Source organism: Manis pentadactyla, chromosome 12 (genome assembly GCF_030020395.1).
Source record: "Manis pentadactyla isolate mManPen7 chromosome 12, mManPen7.hap1, whole genome shotgun sequence".
Taxonomy (NCBI): domain Eukaryota; kingdom Metazoa; phylum Chordata; class Mammalia; order Pholidota; family Manidae; genus Manis; species Manis pentadactyla.
In genome coordinates, this window is record NC_080030.1 from 6,759,300 (window position 1) to 6,776,819 (window position 17,520).

The 17,520-nt window shown below is 50.9% G+C and overlaps 1 protein-coding gene across 1 annotated transcript in view; it reads right to left on the minus strand.

Annotated features, from left to right (window-relative positions):
• Positions 1–2,167: 2,167 nt before the first annotated feature.
• LOC118909137 (mucin-16-like) overlaps positions 2,168–17,520 on the minus strand; it is a 43,653-nt gene continuing 28,300 nt past the window's right edge. Inside the window, exons 25-41 of the mRNA XM_057489548.1 lie at positions 16,959–17,083; positions 16,792–16,859; positions 14,948–15,120; positions 13,564–13,599; positions 12,453–12,518; positions 11,446–11,567; positions 11,293–11,360; positions 10,967–11,139; positions 9,563–9,693; positions 9,143–9,210; positions 8,468–8,616; positions 7,218–7,381; positions 6,813–6,880; positions 5,114–5,280; positions 3,692–3,733; positions 3,412–3,491; positions 2,168–2,352 (exon numbers count right to left, since the gene is read on the minus strand). Coding sequence (XP_057345531.1) covers positions 2,263–2,352; positions 3,412–3,491; positions 3,692–3,733; positions 5,114–5,280; positions 6,813–6,880; positions 7,218–7,381; positions 8,468–8,616; positions 9,143–9,210; positions 9,563–9,693; positions 10,967–11,139; positions 11,293–11,360; positions 11,446–11,567; positions 12,453–12,518; positions 13,564–13,599; positions 14,948–15,120; positions 16,792–16,859; positions 16,959–17,083 — 1,790 coding nt within the window. The 3' untranslated portion in view covers positions 2,168–2,262. The remainder of the gene's footprint in view (positions 2,353–3,411; positions 3,492–3,691; positions 3,734–5,113; positions 5,281–6,812; positions 6,881–7,217; positions 7,382–8,467; positions 8,617–9,142; positions 9,211–9,562; positions 9,694–10,966; positions 11,140–11,292; positions 11,361–11,445; positions 11,568–12,452; positions 12,519–13,563; positions 13,600–14,947; positions 15,121–16,791; positions 16,860–16,958; positions 17,084–17,520) is intronic.

Consider the following 17,520-nt stretch of genomic DNA (forward strand, 5'->3'; position numbering starts at 1 on the left):
AAATTTATAATGCCATATGGATTTATAATATGAATCTTCTCTTTTTTTATGCTCCTATGTGGCAATCATCTGGAATTTTAGTGAGAATGTGTTTTGATGTCTTGTTTTAAAACTAACACTAATTTAGACACACACGCTGATTTTTTCTTTTCTTCAGGGCTCCCCCATGTTTTTCTGGGTTCACACTTCTCCCTGATGAACCACCCTTTAGTGGTTCTTTCACTGGAGCCCTGAGGGAGGTCAACATGTGTCTGTATTTCAGAAAGTATTTCTGTTTCTCTGACAGTTTGACTAGGTATTTAACTCAGGTTCTTAATAACTTTTTCCTTTCTTGTCAAACTATCCTGTATTTCTGAGCCTTCATAGTTTCAGCTTTGAAATGGGACTGAAGTTGTCTAGGACAGTGAGTACAACTGAAATAATACATGCACAGACTGCCAATCATGCGGCTAAGCAGATAGTAAGTCATCAATAACAACAGCTCTTATTATTATTATGGTCTTTGGAGAAGGCATTCTCAGAGAACGACTGCTTGAGGCTGAGGATGTGAAGCTCATACCAGAAAGGTCTGCATGTGGGGCACTGCTGTGGTATTGGGTCTTAGCCCTTGAGTATGTGACCATCTGAAAAACGTGTAGAGAGCATGTCATCTACTGTAGCGAACCCAAGGCAGGCCAGCCAGCTTACCTCCCGCCTGGGGTGCTTTGGGCTGCTTGTTGGGGAGCCTTTGCTCAAACTTTCCAGGTGGATTCAGGGAAGAGAAAGCTGCAAGAAGATTGTCTGGCTTCTTCTGACTTTGTTCACTGAATTTCACTGATCGGTCCATCCGCAGGAGACCCCTGTCTTTCCAGAGCCTTGGTATTCACCCTGGGACTCGGGCTTCCTGGGTACCTCATCATTTCTGCTCCAAGTCCTAAGGGTGGTTGCAGAGACATTTCCAACACACTTATTTTTTTCCTCCAGTAACGTTTTTTTCTTAACTAATGTATCATTGATATACACTCTTATGAAGGTTTCACAAGAAAAACAATGTGGTTATTACATTCACCCATATTATCGAGTCCCCCCCATACCCCATTGCAGTCACTGCCCATCAGTGTAGTAAGATGCCACAGAGTCCCTATTTGTCTCCTCTGAGCTACACTGTCCTCCCCGTGACCCCCACACACCATGTGCACCAATCATGATCCCCCACAATCCCCTTCTCCCTCCCTCCCCACCTGCCCTCCCCCACCCCTCCCCACCCACCCACCCCTCCCCTCTGGTAACTGCTAGTCCCTTCTTGGGGGCTGTGAGTCTGCTGCTGTTTTGTTCCTTCAGTTTTGCTTCACTGTTACACTCCACAAATGAGGGAAATCATTTGGCACTTGTCTTTCTCTGCCTAACTTATTTCACTGAGCATAATAGCTTCTAGCTCCATCCATGTTGTTGCAAATGGTAGGATTTGTTTCTCTCTTAAGGCTGAATAGTATTCCATTGTGTATATGTACCACCTCTTCTTTATCCATTCATCCATTGATGGACACTTAGGTTGCTTCCATATCTTGGCTATTGTAAATAGTGCTGCAATAGACATAGGGGTGCATCTGTCTTTTTGAATCTGAGAAATTGTTTTCTTTGGGTAGATTCCTAGGAGTGGAATTCCCAGGTCAATGGTATTTCTATTTTGAGTTTTTTGAGGAACCTGCGGACTGCTTTCCACGATGGCTGAACTAGCTTACATTCCCACCAGCAGAGTACAGTCTTTTCTCTCCCCTTTCCCACCCTGGAGGATGCAGGAGTCGGGAGAGGAGCCACAGAGGCAGAGTGACCTGCAAGCTTCAGAGAACGAAGCAGTGTACAGGGAGCTGGAGGCGACCCGGGCTTCAGGCGCGGGAAGAGAGGGGGAATCGGGGTGGGTGACAGCTGGCCCAGAGTCCAGCGGGGGGGTGGGGGGCGTGCTCCTGGGCTTCCCAGCAAGGGAAACCTCTCAGGAGCCGGGCGGTGTATGTTACGCGATGGCAGTGTCTGGGCCTGGCTCACCAACTCCCGTGTCCCTGAGGGATGAAATAGTGTGCAACCACAGACAGATGTCGCCATTGCCTTCAGGACTTAACCAGGGAAGGGAACCTTTTCTCTTGGTCCTTGTGAGCCAGTTAGGGACGAAGGCAACAAGAAGAGCCAGAGGCTGGGTCCAATCAGTGTGGTTTATTTCTGTTCCAACTGAGCTCCTCTGGACCCTGGCAGGATGCAGGGGGCCTCCAACTGAGCTGGTCACTGCAGCTACCTGAAGTCCAGGTGTGGCAGGTAGTAGCCCAGGCGTTGCTGCTGAACCTTGTAATCTCCCTCCTTCTTCCGCAGGAAGACGGTGACCTGGGAGGACCGGGTGAGAGCATGAGAATGAGGGTGTCCATGCACGGAGGACAGCAGGTGGCCCAGGCTGGAGACTAATGCTTCCTGTGTCTTTTGCTTACTTTCTTCCACTTGGTTTTCTCTTAGGCTTTTTTTTCCTTTCCCCTTTCCCTGTTTCACTTCTGTCTCTTGTCCTCTCTCACCATTAACACCGTTTTTCCACCACTTTCTCTGATATCCCCTTCAGTCTTCTCTCCCTGTCCCACATGCCCTGTAGCTTCAGTTATAACCAACATATAAACAATGGCATATATTCCAAGTCAATGTTACATTGACTAGAACATCTCGAACCATCACCACAGTCAAGATGAGGAATGCCCGTCACCCCAACAGCATCCTCATGTTCCTTTGATTCCTCCTTCCTTGCTGTGGGCAAACACATCCCCATTCCCGGGCAACCCCTGATTTCCTTTATATCCCTATAGATGAGCTTGTACTTTCCAGAATTTTCTACACATTCATTTTTATCTGGCTCTTTTCACTCAGCATCATTACTTTGAGATTTATACACATTGTTGCATGTATTAAAACCCAGTCCTTTTTATTGCCGAAGAGTATTCCCCTGGGGTACTAGACCATGGTTTGTTTATTCATTCCCCCGTGGAAGGACTTCTGCATTATTTTACAAATATGGACCTTTGTGTAAAGTCTTTGCAGACACGTATGTTCTTATTTCACACTCCTAGCAGTGAAATGGCTGGGTAGGTGTATATAACTTTTAAAGATACAGGCAAGGTATTTTTCAGCAGCACTATAGGAGCAATCCAGTTGCTCTGTATCTTTGTCAAGACTTGTTTAGCCAGTCTTTTTAATTTTAGCCACTCTTGTGTGCAGTATTTCATGACATTTTCCACTTACATTTCCCTCTTGACTGATGTTAAGAAAAGGAAAACGCAAGCCACACATGGACTGGGAGGAATATGTACAAAACATATCCTCAGCAAAGGACATGTATTTATCGTATATAAAGAACTCTTACAAGGCCAAGAGCCAGAAGACAAGCAGCTATTCCTTGCTTACCAGGAAACAGCAGATGAGGCACATGATGAATCCCAGGAGTCCTGCCAAGCAGATGAGGATGATGGCCCAGAAGGGGAGGTCTGGGGAGACAAGGGCAGGCGTGAGCCACCTCCTGTCACCCCACAGGGCTCCTGCTGTCCCCCCACTGTGCCTCAGCAGTCCTGGACATGGCTTGGCCAACTTTCACCATCCAAGACCCTGTGTACATGGCTGTCTTTGGGGAGGCACAGCTCTGAGATTGTTCCTCCCCATCCCGGGCCGGGGCTTCTTTGAGGCTTACCAGAATTCTCAGACAAGGCCTCATGCCTGTTGGGAGAATACCCTGGGGAGAAAAATGAAATGGGGAGATGCACGTGAGTGTGTTTTACTCTTTTTTCGTTCGTTTGTTTGTTTTCCATTTTTAATTACACTTTTCTAACACTCAGAATACTAGAACAGTATTACAAACATACTCATCTAGGTTTAGCAATATACAGTGCATCCAATTAAAATAATACTCCCTCCAGTGTATAAACTACTAACATTTGCCATCCTTGCATGATCCCATATTTACACTGAAATAAAGTAGAAATCACAATGTTCATCCCCTTTCAGCTTACATCTCTGAGAAATAAGGACACTGCCAAATGACCCAAGGCCATAACAACACTGCAAGACTGTAATAAATCATATATCCATATCTCTGGGCAAGGAGGGCTGAAATCGGGCTGGACCATCATAGGATGGTCAGAATCGGGGGGAGAATGGACCACCCCAGTTGGCAAGCCTGTGGGATCTCTCTAAGCTTGTAAATTCCCCCTTACATGCTTTCTTCTCTGCCTAAAGACACATTCACTCCCTTTTCCTGTACTGAGTTGTTTATACTCATATCCCAGGGTTTGCCTACAATGTAATTTCCTCCAGCAAGTCTGTGATCACCACTCCCAGGGATGGACCAGTTCTCATCCAATAATTTATAATTTTCAATGGCCCATTCATGTTATTGCCAACCACAACATACACCACACGAGAGGGATGCGCAGCACCCACTGGGCTTGTGAGGGAGGGTGGCAGGTTTCCCCACTTGCACAACCTCCCCCCATGCCAACTCTTTATAGACATGCTGTCCAGTACGGAGCAGCCACATGTGCCTTCTTAAATTAAAATTAATTTTAATTAAATAAAACAAAAAATCTGGTACTAAGTAACATTGAATATCAGTAACCATACAAACTGATCACAGTAGCCATACTTCAAGTACTCAAACATCACGTGTAGCTACTATACAGAACATTTCTATCACTGTGTGGTGCTGATCTAGAGCAGAACTTGGCAAACAACAGCCTGTGAGCTGAGTCTGTTCCATTGCCTGTTTTTATACAGCCTGTGAATCAGAAAACAGGTCCACCCCCCACTCCTGTCAAGGCTGGTTCACACACAGCGTGGAGCCATCTGGCCACGTGGCTTTCAATACAGAGGTAAGAGAGGGACGTCCACAGCGGGGAAGTGACCAGTTTGAGGTCACAGAGCTATCTAAGAGAAGGCAAGTGCCTCCTAGAGCCTGTTGGGTTCTTTTCCTCTTCCACAATGGCTGGTAAAGCCTGGGACTCTGCCACCTCCTGCCAGCCTGAGAAAGTGCAGTGCTGATGCATGCCCAGGCCTTCGGGTTCCATGTGTGGAGGCTAGAGCCCCCACTCCTGCCCCACTGCCCAGGAAGCCTTACCATCCACGAGGATGCTGTCCCTGTCCAGGGTGAAGTTCCGCAGCCGGCTGCCATTCTGGGTCAGCCACAGGAATTCCTCATAGATGGCAACTCTGTCCAGCCTCCGAGCCAGTGGGGAGAATGTACACAGGGAGCCCACCCCAGTGTGGCTGGTAGAGGGGACAGGCCTGGAGGGACACAAGGGATGAACAAGCACAGCTAGAATTCTACCCCAATCCTGGATTCCCTGCTTCTAGGTCACGTCCAAGAGAACTTTCTGCAGTGATGTATACATGGGTGTCGGCTCTGTGCAATGAGGTCATTATCAGCCTCATGTTGTTCCTGAGCACTTGAAATGTGGCAACTGTGGGTGAGGAACTGTAAGTCTCATTTTATTTAAGTTAATTCATTTATAAACAAACAGCCACGGGGAGAACACTTTGAAATGTTTGGAGTAAGGACGTGCAAGAATCCACAAAAGCATTGAGAGTAGTGGCAAAAATGGTCAAAATCAACTTTTTCAGAATCTAGACATTAGCTGAAGACTTGCAACAGTCTGAGAATCATTTAGTTAAGAAAAAAAAAACAGTTGAATCTTGGTAAAGGGAGCATGCTTTGTGGCATGATAACTTGCATTATTCAATCCTGTTCTCTCAATATCCTCAGTAACTTTGAAAACCAACAGTCTTGAAACCATGGTTAATTAGGAAAATGTGCAGGCTGCCAGTCATCATGTGTTTGGAGCTCCCCCCAATGAAAAGGCAATTTGCCAAATGGGAGAAAATATTTGTAAAATAACATATCTGATGAGGTTCTAGTATCCAGGATACATAAACAGCTATTATAATTCAACAAGAAAAAGAAATAAATTCAAATTAGAATTGGGCAAAAGACTTGAGTACACAATTCTGCAAAGATGATATACACATGGCCAAGAAATACATGGCAAAATGCTCAACATCACCAATCATTGTGAAAATGCAAATCAAAAACAGAGTGAGACACCGCTTCACATCCACTAGGATAGCTATAGTGAAAAAAAGGACAATAACAATTGTCAGTGAGCATTTGGATAATTTGCAAACCTCCTACATTGCTTGAAATGCAAACGGTGTGAAGTGAAAATGTAAATGGGTAAACGTAAAAGCCTCTGTGAAAAACAGTTCTGTAGTTCCTCCAAAGTTAACAGAGTATTCATAATTATCCTACAGTACCATGCATATGTATATACCCTATAAAACTGAAACACAAGTTCATACCTAGGAATGATCATAGAAATATTATTCATAATAGACAAAAAGCAGAGACAACCCAATATCCATCAATGGATGAATGGATAAATGAAAAGTGGTCCGTTCATACAGTAGAATATTACTCAGTCATGAAAAGGAATGGAGTCCTGACACATGCTACAACATGCATGGATCTTGCAAACATTACACTCAGTGAAAGAAGTCAGCCACAAAAGACCACCTAATGCATGATTCTGGTACAATGAAATGTCCAGAATAGGCACATCCATAGAGACAAAAAGTAGATTATTGTTTGCTGGGGCCAGAGGCGAGGGACAGGAGTGTCCACTTGTGGGGACAGGGTTTCTTTTTGGTGTGATGCAAATATTCCACCATTAGACAGATGTTAGGATGGCGGCACCACTCTGTGGCTATACCATAGGGCAGCAGACATCTCTAGAGGGATTACGTCCTGTGTTGGAACTCACCTGAATGCTGAAACTTCACAGTCAGAAAAATAAGTTTTAATGCTGCTGTTTTGGAAGAGCTGGTTGAGCTGAAAGACAGGGCAACGTTTCTGTGGTCAGAATCCCAGGCACCAGTGCGTCACAGAACTTTTCACCACTGACAGCACCTGCCCATCTATTTATGGTTTCTTATCTCAGCGAACACTAGCCCAGGTAGGTGTACCAAAGGACATCCCTTCCCAGAGCGCGATTTAGGTACATGACCCTGGGCTAGCTACTGAACCTCTGTGTGCCTGTTTCTTAATTTGTAAAATGGAAAAAAGAACTTGCCTTCTCAAATTGTTATGAAAAGTCACCCTCTGACTACCCCGTGTCCATGAGTCGGCCTCTCTACGGAAACAGTGCGGGCATTAACCCCATTCTCACCGCAGCCTCGATGCTTCCCTTGTTCTGCTGGTACTGGGTGGAGCCTGGCTGGGCCAGGTCCTGGGAATAGGGCAGGTTGGTGACAGTGAAATTCAGCTGGAAGTGCTGGGGGCTGGGGCTGCTTGTTGGTTTTTCTGTTGGTAGATGAACGGATGGCTCCAATTCTGTCATGAAAAGAAAGTATCAGAGTCCCACCCACGGAAGAGGGGAATAAAGAAGTTATTCCATCCATCCAGTCTCCTTATTCCTGGCAACATAACCTGAGCTGGGTTTTACGGGTGGGCTACTGAAGACCCTTCATCTGCCTATTCACCTTGCATCTGTCCTTCTGTTCATGCCTCCAACTCTCCACCAAGCAGGAAAGATGGCACTGGGAGGACACTGGGCCCCTCTGGGGCACGGTTGGCAAGTGTGGGTGCCAGCCGCCCCAGTGTGCATCCTTTGCTCACCACCATGGAGCCCCAGGGACACAGACGGTGGGAACTCAGCCAGCCCTGAGCGTGTCTCCATGTGTCTCCCTCCCCTCCTCTTCTTCTCCCTCCCAAGCCAGTCTCCGCACAGCCCTCGGGATGCTTCCCGAGGCAGGACTCGAGTGTGTCCTGTTCCTCCACTAACCATTCCAGCACCCAAGAAAGCACCCGCCTGCATCTTCAACCTCAATGGTCCACTCTGCCACGCCAACATGTGAGTTCCTGCGGCACCAAACCTCACGGCTTTCCCCAGGACACCGTGTTCTTTCTATCTTCTAGGGGATGAACACTCGTGAGACAATTCCCTAACTCTACCCACTGGCTAGGTCTTGTTCTCCATCAGGCCTCAGTTTATTCATCACTTCCTACACAAAACTTTCCAAGACAGGCTGTGTGTCCCTCTTAGGGGGTTCCCACAGGCTCAAGTCCTCTTATTCTAGCAATTATCCCCATGTATCATCAAGGCCATTCATGAAGTATTTGTTGAATGAATGAATGAGTGAATCAATCTGTCAATCAATCCATGCGTGACTTCATAACTGGAGGGCCTAAGAAAGCAACTCAGGATCCCCTTTCTGTGGGGCTGGAAAGCTTTACATGTCAAATAATCATTCTCCTGGGGGCAGGTGCTGTGTGGCCACGGGTCATCACACAGGCCTCCAGAAAGAACCCCCCTTTCCTCCTACACCTCCATCCATTCCACTGCTACTGAGAAGCCCCAGCCTACCACGCGGACCCACCACTGCGTGGAGCCGAGACACCAGCCGCCCCACCTCGCACCTGTCACACGCACGTCTGTCAGCTGGTAGGTGGCAGCCAGCCAATGGAATGAGGAATTCAAGGTCTTGTCTAGAAAGACTTGCTTCACCACTCTGGGGTCCGGACTGGAGGAGAACAGTGCTTTGACGGTGACTGACATGGAGCCCATCCTAGGGATAGAGACCACCGGGACTCAGCCAGCACGCAGCACCGGCGGTGTTCCCAAGTTCCTACTTGGCAGAGCTGAAGACGCAGCAGCAAGAGGTGAGAGATGGTGACCTGGGTGCCAGGCCTCCTGGGCTTTCAGGCTGTTCACGGCACTTCTCTGGGCCTCAGTCTCCCCATCTGAACAGGAGGGATGATCACGACCCACCTCACAGGGGCTGTGTGTGACTTCCGCAAGAAGGTCAGCGGGAAAGCATTCAGTGCAAAACCTGGCCTTGGAAAGTGTTATTATTGTGCTGATTCGTGTTGTAAGTGTCCAAATGAGGACAGAGAGGTGGATGGTGGGTGTTGGTGGCCCTCGGAGGTTAATCCTTTCCCCACCCACCCCCAGAAGACCTACGGAAAGAGATGGTAGGACAAGGACGTGGCAGAGGATGGCACAGTGTCCGTGACTTCCAGTTCAAAGACTGTGCCGTGGGAGCTCAGAGCCACAAGCCACCAGCTAAGCCAACACTTCCAGCCTCCACTTACGTCACGTCGGTCACCAGGCAGGAACGGAACACGTCCTGTAGCTGGCTGCCTCTGTAGAGTCTGAAGATCTAACATAAAGGGCATGGGGAGCAGGTGAGACGGTCGCTTGGAGCTGGAGGAGGCCACGGGAGCCAATACACGAACACTGGCCTCGGAGCAAGGGAGAACTGAGCTCAAATCCGGGCTCTGCTTCTAACTTACTACAGACCCTTAGACACAGCGTGCCCCTTTCCGAGCCTCAGCCTGCCCATCTGGGACATGGACAGGCAGCCAGGGCACCCCCTTGGGAAATGGAGAGGCCCCGGAACATGTAGGTAGAGTGGAGTGTTGAGGCCATCCCTCAGGAGGTGAGTCAGACGGAGGAATGAGAGGCCACCCGGGGGGCAAGGGGAGGCGGGGCGGGGGCGAGAGAGGCCCCACCTTGTCCTGGACATCCCTCAGCAGGGCGGTGCGCTCCGAGGACTGGGGGTCTGGGCTGCTGATGTTCCGGTTGAGGATGCGGAAACTGAGCTGGTACTCTCTCAGGACAGGTGAGCCCTGGGGTGTGTAGCCTGGAGCCGCCGAGAGGAGGAGAAGAGAGTTGGAGACTCTTAGCTTTTAGCATAGAGTCATGGCCACTCACTGGTCCCTTCCCACTGTCAGGACCGGCCAAAATCAGGCTCACACGCCAGGGGCTTCCAAATGGAAAGCCAGCCCAAGGTGGGGAAAACTGGAATTTCATAGGGAATCTCCTGAGCTGAGCTTTTCTGCTGAAGCTTATGCAGTGCATGTTTCCTGAAATGTTTTTTCACCCTCTTCTTTTCCTGCAAAACTCCTATTCATGTCTCAGGAGCCCAGTGAGATGGAGTCTAGGAGAGCATGGACGCACCTATCTGTTCTTGCCATGTCCCAGTGCCTAGCACAGTACTGGGCACATGATATCCTCTTCCGGGAAGCCCTCCTTGACTCACCCCTCCTTTGCGCTCCCAGGGTGCTCCATTTATAAGAGTGTCTCTGTCTTTTTTGTGTTGTTAAGTAATGTAAAGTTCACATGATTGTGAGTTTTTCAGGGACAGAACGTGTGTCTCCTACCCCTGGACCCAGCACATGGTCGCACATATGTGTTTGTTGAATGAATGAATGTGAACTGCAGCAGATCCCCAATATGGGGGGCTGAAATATTCATCTTTCATTTGTTCCTTCATTCCCTCATTCATTGGGTACCAAGAGGTACTGACCTATGAAGAACTAAGGACAGGGCCACACTACATAGATCCTAATTTTGTAGAGTTGGATAATTACACAAGTTATGGTGATACAGCGTGACAGCTGTTGGTCTGGTGCCCATCTGGGAACTATTGGACCATAAACAGCAGAGTTTCTTATCCTTGGAACTACTGACACCTTGGGGCCAAAGGATTTTTGGTGGTGTGTCCTGTGCACTGAAGATATTAGCAACATCCCTGGCCTCTAACCACTAGATGCGGGTAGTATTCTCCCCACACTGCAACAATCAAAACTGTCTCCAAACACTGCCAGGTGTCTTCCGGGAGGCAAGATCACCCCTGAGTGAGAATCAAAGGCAAAGGGGAACGTGGCATAGCAGGACTCCTGCACCAATAGATGCCATGAGTCAGACATTCTGGTTTTGAACTGGAGTTCGTTGCCTTAATTTGGTCAAAGAATTTCATGCTATTTACCTGAAGTAACAGGAGAGACTCTCCCCGTGGAGATTTGGGGATCGGTGTCCCCAACTAGAACTTGGGTTGACTTGCTAACGAGTAAATAAAATAGAACAGGGACAAGAACGACCACCGTCAGTCCGAGTCCAGCAAGATCACTGACCGCCGACGAAGAGGCTGTCTCTGGCCAGGGTGTAGGGGCCCAGCCTGGTGACACCGTAGGTCAGCTGGCTCAGCTCCCAGTACAGCCGCTCTCTGTCCAGCCCATGGCCCATGGGGTCAGGCCGGTAGGTGCAGACGGCTTCCACGCTAGTGGCTGCACTGTCCTTCTCTGGCCTGGGGACAGAGGGATGCCGGGACTTCTAAAGAGAGGTCCCAAAACCTCCGGGTGTGGGGCCCCAGAAGGAGGAGGAGCAACGGGAGGTCAGCAGGGAGGCTGAGGAAAGTCACTCCGAGAGGTCACTGCCGATGCACAGGAAAGGGTCTTACCTGAGGGAGATCGGTCCACAACCTGAGTAGAAGGGGCCCAGGCTGCTCTTCTGCAACAAGGCTCCAAGCTGGGGAAGAGGGAGGAGGAACAGGGGTTGGGGAGGGGCCGGGAAGGATGTACCCCACCAGGAACGGCCGGGCCCAGATCCTCACCAGGCCCCGCAGAGCCCTCTCGGTGCTGTTGAATGCGGCTGAGCTGTTGCTCACGTCTGTTGGATGCTGGGGGCTGGAGATGGTGAAATTGAGTGTCAAGGTCTTCGGGTGGTACCCCAGAGCTGTACGAAGACAGGGGGAGATGGCTGTCACCAAGTGCTGGCCGGAGACTTGACCGGAGACCTGCACTCATTAAAGCCTGATGCCTTCTCTTCAAGGGACCTGCCATCCACCAATGTGGCCACCAAGTCCACACAGCGAACCCAATCAGCGCTTCCTGCCTCGCCTTCGAGGGTCACCAATGCCATGTGCGGGTGGTCCTCACAGACGTCCCCTCTGTCCTCCCATCCCAGCTAGGGTCTTCTCTTCTCCCACTGGGACCAGCGCCCTGGCAGACTCCCTGGGCGCCCTGTCTAAAGGACGCTTTCTTTGCTGGACCCTGGAGGGGATTTTCTTCAAAATCTTGCGCTGGTCCTCACCGTAGTGCCATTCACAGCTCCGTGTTAAGTCTGTGCTTCTTGGCCTGGCACTCAACGCCTCTCCAATCGCTCCCGCCAACCTTTCAACTTGGCTTATCCAGCCCCTGCTAAGCTCTGAGCTTCAGGCGAGTGAAATTCCTCTCCATTCTCCCCATATGCGAGGCTGCTTCTGCCTACGGAGGCTTTGCTCACGGCGTTGCCTCTTCATCCCCTATTGGCCTGGATGACTCCTCATTCTTAGAGACTCAGTTCAGGTAAGACTTTCCCCAGAAAGCCCCTCCTCTCCAAATTATGCCAGGAGCCTCTCCCCAAAGCATCTCACACTGTGTTGTATTTGTCTGTTAATTTCACAAGACTGGGGGGCTCCGTGAGGCAGGCACTGGATTGGGGGGGGGTTGGTATCATTGTTGTGATTGGCACAACTGCCCTGAAACCAGAATTTCACACCCTGGCTTCCCGACTCCAGGGTGACCCTTGGCTGGTAGGGTTGGAAATCTTTTCTTGGGGAGGAAAAGAGACCCCAGGTACCTGTGGTGGCTTCTGGCTGCAGAGGTGGTGATGAAGTAGGCAGGGATGTGGTGGCCAGGCTGGGGGCTGAGGGAAGGACAGCCATCAGGGGGGCCATGGCCCCCCGCAGAGTGGGAGGAGCCCCCTCCCCAGGCACACGCAGGCCCCAGCAGTCGCTGTCCCAGGACACACACTCAGAGCCCCTCCATAATGAGAATGAGCCAAGGGGGGAGCGAGTCTGTGTATGAAATGTGCCCGAGAGAGAGAGAGGGCGGACACAGAGGACGGACAGATGGACGGAGAGGAAGAATGCACACATGGAGGGTCAGAGGGAAAGTGAGAAGAATAAAGACAAGGAAGAGAAGCTGGAGAGATGGATGGAAAGAGGAAGGGGGCGGAACAGGCGAATGGCTGGAAGGAAGGGTGGACAGATGGTCAGAGAGGAGGCAGGAATACGCACAGGAACAAAGGTGGGAGGTGGAAGGGGGCACAGAGGGAAGAAGGACCAAGAGGTGAATAAGCAGAAGGGTGGGTGGGAAGGTGGGTGGACAGATGGGTGGAAGGAAGGATGGCTGGACAGAAGGAAGGAAAGCAGGCTGGCGGGCTGGCGGGAAGGGAGGAAGGACAGGTGGACGGATAGACAGATAGCGTCTGAGAGAAGGGGCACCTGGGAGGATGCAAGAATGGACGGGTCAAAGATAGATGAACGGGCCACGGGATGAGCGCAGGGGAAAAGTTAGCCAAATCACGTAGCCGCTGGAGTCTGCAGCTCACCACCGAGGCCACCCTCAGGGCCCCGCGGGGGATTCTGTGTTCAGGAGACACGGACTGCAAGGTCATGACCCGACCCCACCCCTTATTTCTCCAGGGAATGCTTGCTCAAGTGTGTCCCTCCAGCCCAGAGAGGGGCGGCAGATTCAGAAGGCCGATACTGCGGCTGCAGGTCCGGAGAGGCTGAGGACTCAGCATTCTTTGTCCTGCCTTCTGCGCTCCTATCCACCTCCCCAGCTTTTGTTCCTCGTGTTTATTCTCTACTGGCCCCACTTGGGAGGCAAGCCCCCCTTGTCAGGGAGAAGAGTTTGGCCCAAGACCTGTGGGGGCTGAAATGGGCCCTGGAGGCAAACATACATACTGGTAGGAGGCTCATCGGGACCACGTTCGTTATAACCTGGAGACAAAGAGTCACCCATCAGGGGAGGTGCAGAACCACCCCAGCTATTCCGTGCCTCTGTCCCCCCGGGGCTCCTGCGGGGTGCCTTTCTCTCTGTGCACCAGGTGAGCATGCAGGCATCTTCTAGGATCAGACGCAAATGTTTTCTCCACTCTAAAGGCTTTCTTGGTCTTTCAGTTCAAAACGACCCTTCCCTGCCGACCTATCTGTGCCGCCAACAGAGGCATCATCACATTTATGTTCGCGTAGGTCTCCATCCACCCACCGTCTTCCCTTCTACCCTCCCTCCTGGCTGGATCTCCAGCCAGTGCCTATTTCTTGAGGGTTTTCTATGTGCCAAGGTCCATGGCTTGGGGAACAGAGCACCAAACGAAGATCTCTGCTCCACTGGCGTGTATAGCAGGACAGGTGACACACGTAGTCTATCTCTGTCCCTGAGGCCGGGCACAAGGCCTGGCTTGTGGTAGTTGCTTGGAAAATGCCGAATGAATGAACACATGAAGGGAATCAGTTGCGCGGTTTACAAGGGGGGAAATCCTAAACTGATCCATCCAGGGGTCGAGGCAAAAGGAACAAATGTGGACTCAGAACATCAAGACCCAGACTGGCCACAAATCTGGATGCGGGCAGGTCCCTTCCCATCCTTGTATTTCCATTTTCCTCTTTGCTAAAATGGGGATCAAAGGCTGAGAACGTCTCCCTGCCCAACCGATGGGGCAATGGTACAAAACACCATTCTCAGGTTGGGGGCAGAGACGAGGGATGGTGAGTTACCCCAATCAACCTCACCATGGCCACGCCTTGCCTCCCCAAACCCCAAATGAGAGTCACCCCTCTTAAATGTCCCTTCCTGGATTCTAAGCCGATGTGCAGCATGTTGGAAGCTTGGAGCCCTTAGACGTTCAGGGGGCCTCCGTCCCTTCCTGGCTTAGAGGCCCCATTCAGGAGAGAAGCCCATTGCTGGTCAAGGGCAAGAAGGAAGTGGACAGGAGATCAAGAAGGGGATTCGCTTAGCCCAAGAATCCCCTGGAAAGACTCTTCTGTGAATTAAATGTGTAGCGTGGCCCAGGGCACTGGATACTGACAATTAGGGATCATGCCCGGCTCCACCACCCTCAGCCACACCCACATGGGCAAATTACTGAGCCTCTCAGAACATCAGTTTCTTCATCTGTAAAACAGGTGTCACCCAGGACCAGCCTGGCAGGATGGCTGTGGGGGTCAGCATGGAGCTGAGGCCCATACCTGAGTCGGTCTCAAGTTTTCCCCTGAGAACTAACTGGAAAATGGAGACCCTTCGGAGGCCAGGGCAGGGCCCCAGTGAGGCGGGCTAAGAGCTGCTCACCATTGAGGTAAAGGCTGTCCTTGTCCAGGGAATAGGGGCCCAACCGGGTGATGCCACGGGTCTGCCAGCTCAGCTCATGGAATACCCTCTTGGTGGGCAGCCCCGGGCTGCTGGGGGGCCGCAGGTAGGCACAGAGGATGTCCACCCCTGTACTGGCGCCGTTCTTCACAGACCTGGGGAAGGAGAAGGTGACTTGCAGGGTGCAGTCCACTTGATTAATGGGCCATTGGATGTGTCCCATCATCCTGTTCTCTGTGGCAGCCTGTTGGGCCATCTGCAGTTTCCCCACCTGGCCACACTCTGTCACCTCTGGAGCTTTGCACACGCAATGACTTCTGTCTGCAAGTCTCTCCCCTTCTCCCCTTACCCGAGTAACTTCCCAGGCCCCCTTCGTATCTCAACTTAGATGCTTCTTCTTCCTTCTAGAACCCTTCTAGGCTGGCACAGGGGCTTCTTCTGGCCCCTAGAGTATCCTGTGGTTCCTCCATCCCAGCCCTGGTCACCCTCGATGACAGCATGTATTCCATGTCCCTGTTCCCTACTGATGGTGGCTGCCATGAGGCCAGGGAGTGGAACGGCCCAGCTCACTTTGACGTACTGAATCCCCAGCACCCAGCACATGGCCTGCTCCGTGTAAGCACCAAAGTCCTGATGGACGGATAAACCATACATGATCTAACCACACGGGAACAGTATCAGCATTAAAAAGGGGAGGGAATCCTGATACCTGCTACAACATGGACGCACCCCGAGGACAATGTGCTAAATGAAAGAAGCCAGGTGCACAATGACACATACTGTATAATTTCACTTATATGAGCCACTCAGAGTAGGCAGATTCATAGAGACACAGAAGAATGGTGGTTCCAACATCCAGACATAAAGAGAAATGGCAGGGGGTAGGGGTGCAGGGTTACTGTTTAATGGGGACAGAGTTTCAGTTTTGCAAGTTCTGCAGATTCAGCAATGCAAATAAATTCAACACTACCAAACTGGACACTGAAAAGTGGTTCTGATGGTAAATTTTATGTGCATTAAATTTACCATAATTTTTTAAAAATCAGTTTTCTTCAAGACGCTCCCTGGTGGAGACGCTGCTGATGTCCTCAATCTCCCCTCCCTCTTCTCTCTCCCTTGCTCTGCCTGTGTTCCCACCACACTGGCCTCCTTGCTCTTCACTGAACATGCCAAGCTTATTCCCACCTCAGGACCTTTGCACATGCTGTTCCCTGTGCCTGGAACAGTGTTCATGCCAAACTGAGACACAGCTCAGAACCTGCCTCCATGATAAGGCGACCCCCATCCCCCTGGGTAAAGTTGCTCTCCCATTGCTTTCTATCTATTTATGTTTCAAATTGCTTTACTGTGTTTGAGATCACTTCACTTAGATATTGAGCCTCCTGCTCGGTGTGTATTATTTTCCCCACCAGGGGAGGTGGGGGCAGGTCTCCAGCTGCTCAGAGATGCTGTACCATTAATGACTGTTGAATGAAAATGCAAATGGACACGGGCTTTGTAAATACCAACAGAACTCAAACTGACCCAAGACATGAGACTAACTGTCCACTGGGTACGGAGTGATGAAAAAGCTTTGGGACTAGATCGTGGTGATGGGCGTGCAGCAGCATGTATGTAATCGATGCCACTGGACTGTATGCTTGCAAATGGTTAACATGGCAAATCTTGTGTTTCTGTTATCACAATGTAAAAAATAAATAATGTAATTCTAAAAAATAGATGGAGAAAAGGACTCTCCAGGATAGCTTGCTGCAACCGGGGGCGGCTGCCACAGTCAGAAGCCTGTGTCGTTCGGTGGGGAGCCGTGGGGGCGGGGGTGTGCTCACCTTAGCGAGGTGACCTTGCAGCCTGTGTATTGGGCACCCAGGCTGCTCCTCTGGAACAAAGGGCCGAGCTGGAGAGGAAGGAGAGAGCCAGCGGTGGTCAGAGGCGACAATGGTCCCCAGGATGGGTCACAGAGGATGGGGTGTGGGCGAGGGAGGAGGCCTCTCACCAGGTGCTGCATGAGGCTGTCTGTGATGTTGAACTTGAGCGAGCTGGGGTGGCCCATGTCCGCCGAGTAGCGCAGGTTGTCGATGGTGAAGTTCAGTGAGAATGGCTCTTCGCCCACCTTCCCGGCTGCGGTAGGCAGAGACAGCCAAGGCTTGCAGGGGGTCGGGGGGCCCAACGTCTACCCTGGGGGAGGCTTCTGGGTGCCTCTTGTCCTCCTCCCAAGAAAGCCCAGGGTCACTTGTAAATGCAGACAATTCCAGAAGCCAGTAAGGGCAGGTGTAACGATCGGGGGCTTGAGATGGGGATCTCCAGCAGGCGCAGGGGCAGGGGGCCCTGTGAAGGCCCTGGTGGCTTTGCTGCGTCCTGGGAGGAGAGGCTCCACCTGGCAGTGCTGATGTGTAACTGGCAACCCAGACGCTTCCATGCACGTTCCCTCTGCCCCCACCCACCACCGTCTCTGTCTCTTTGTCTCTGTGCTTCTGTCTCTGTCTCTCCCTCTCGATAGATTGGATACATCTATGCTAGATGGAAAATACGTATATAACTGAACTTCTGTATAGATC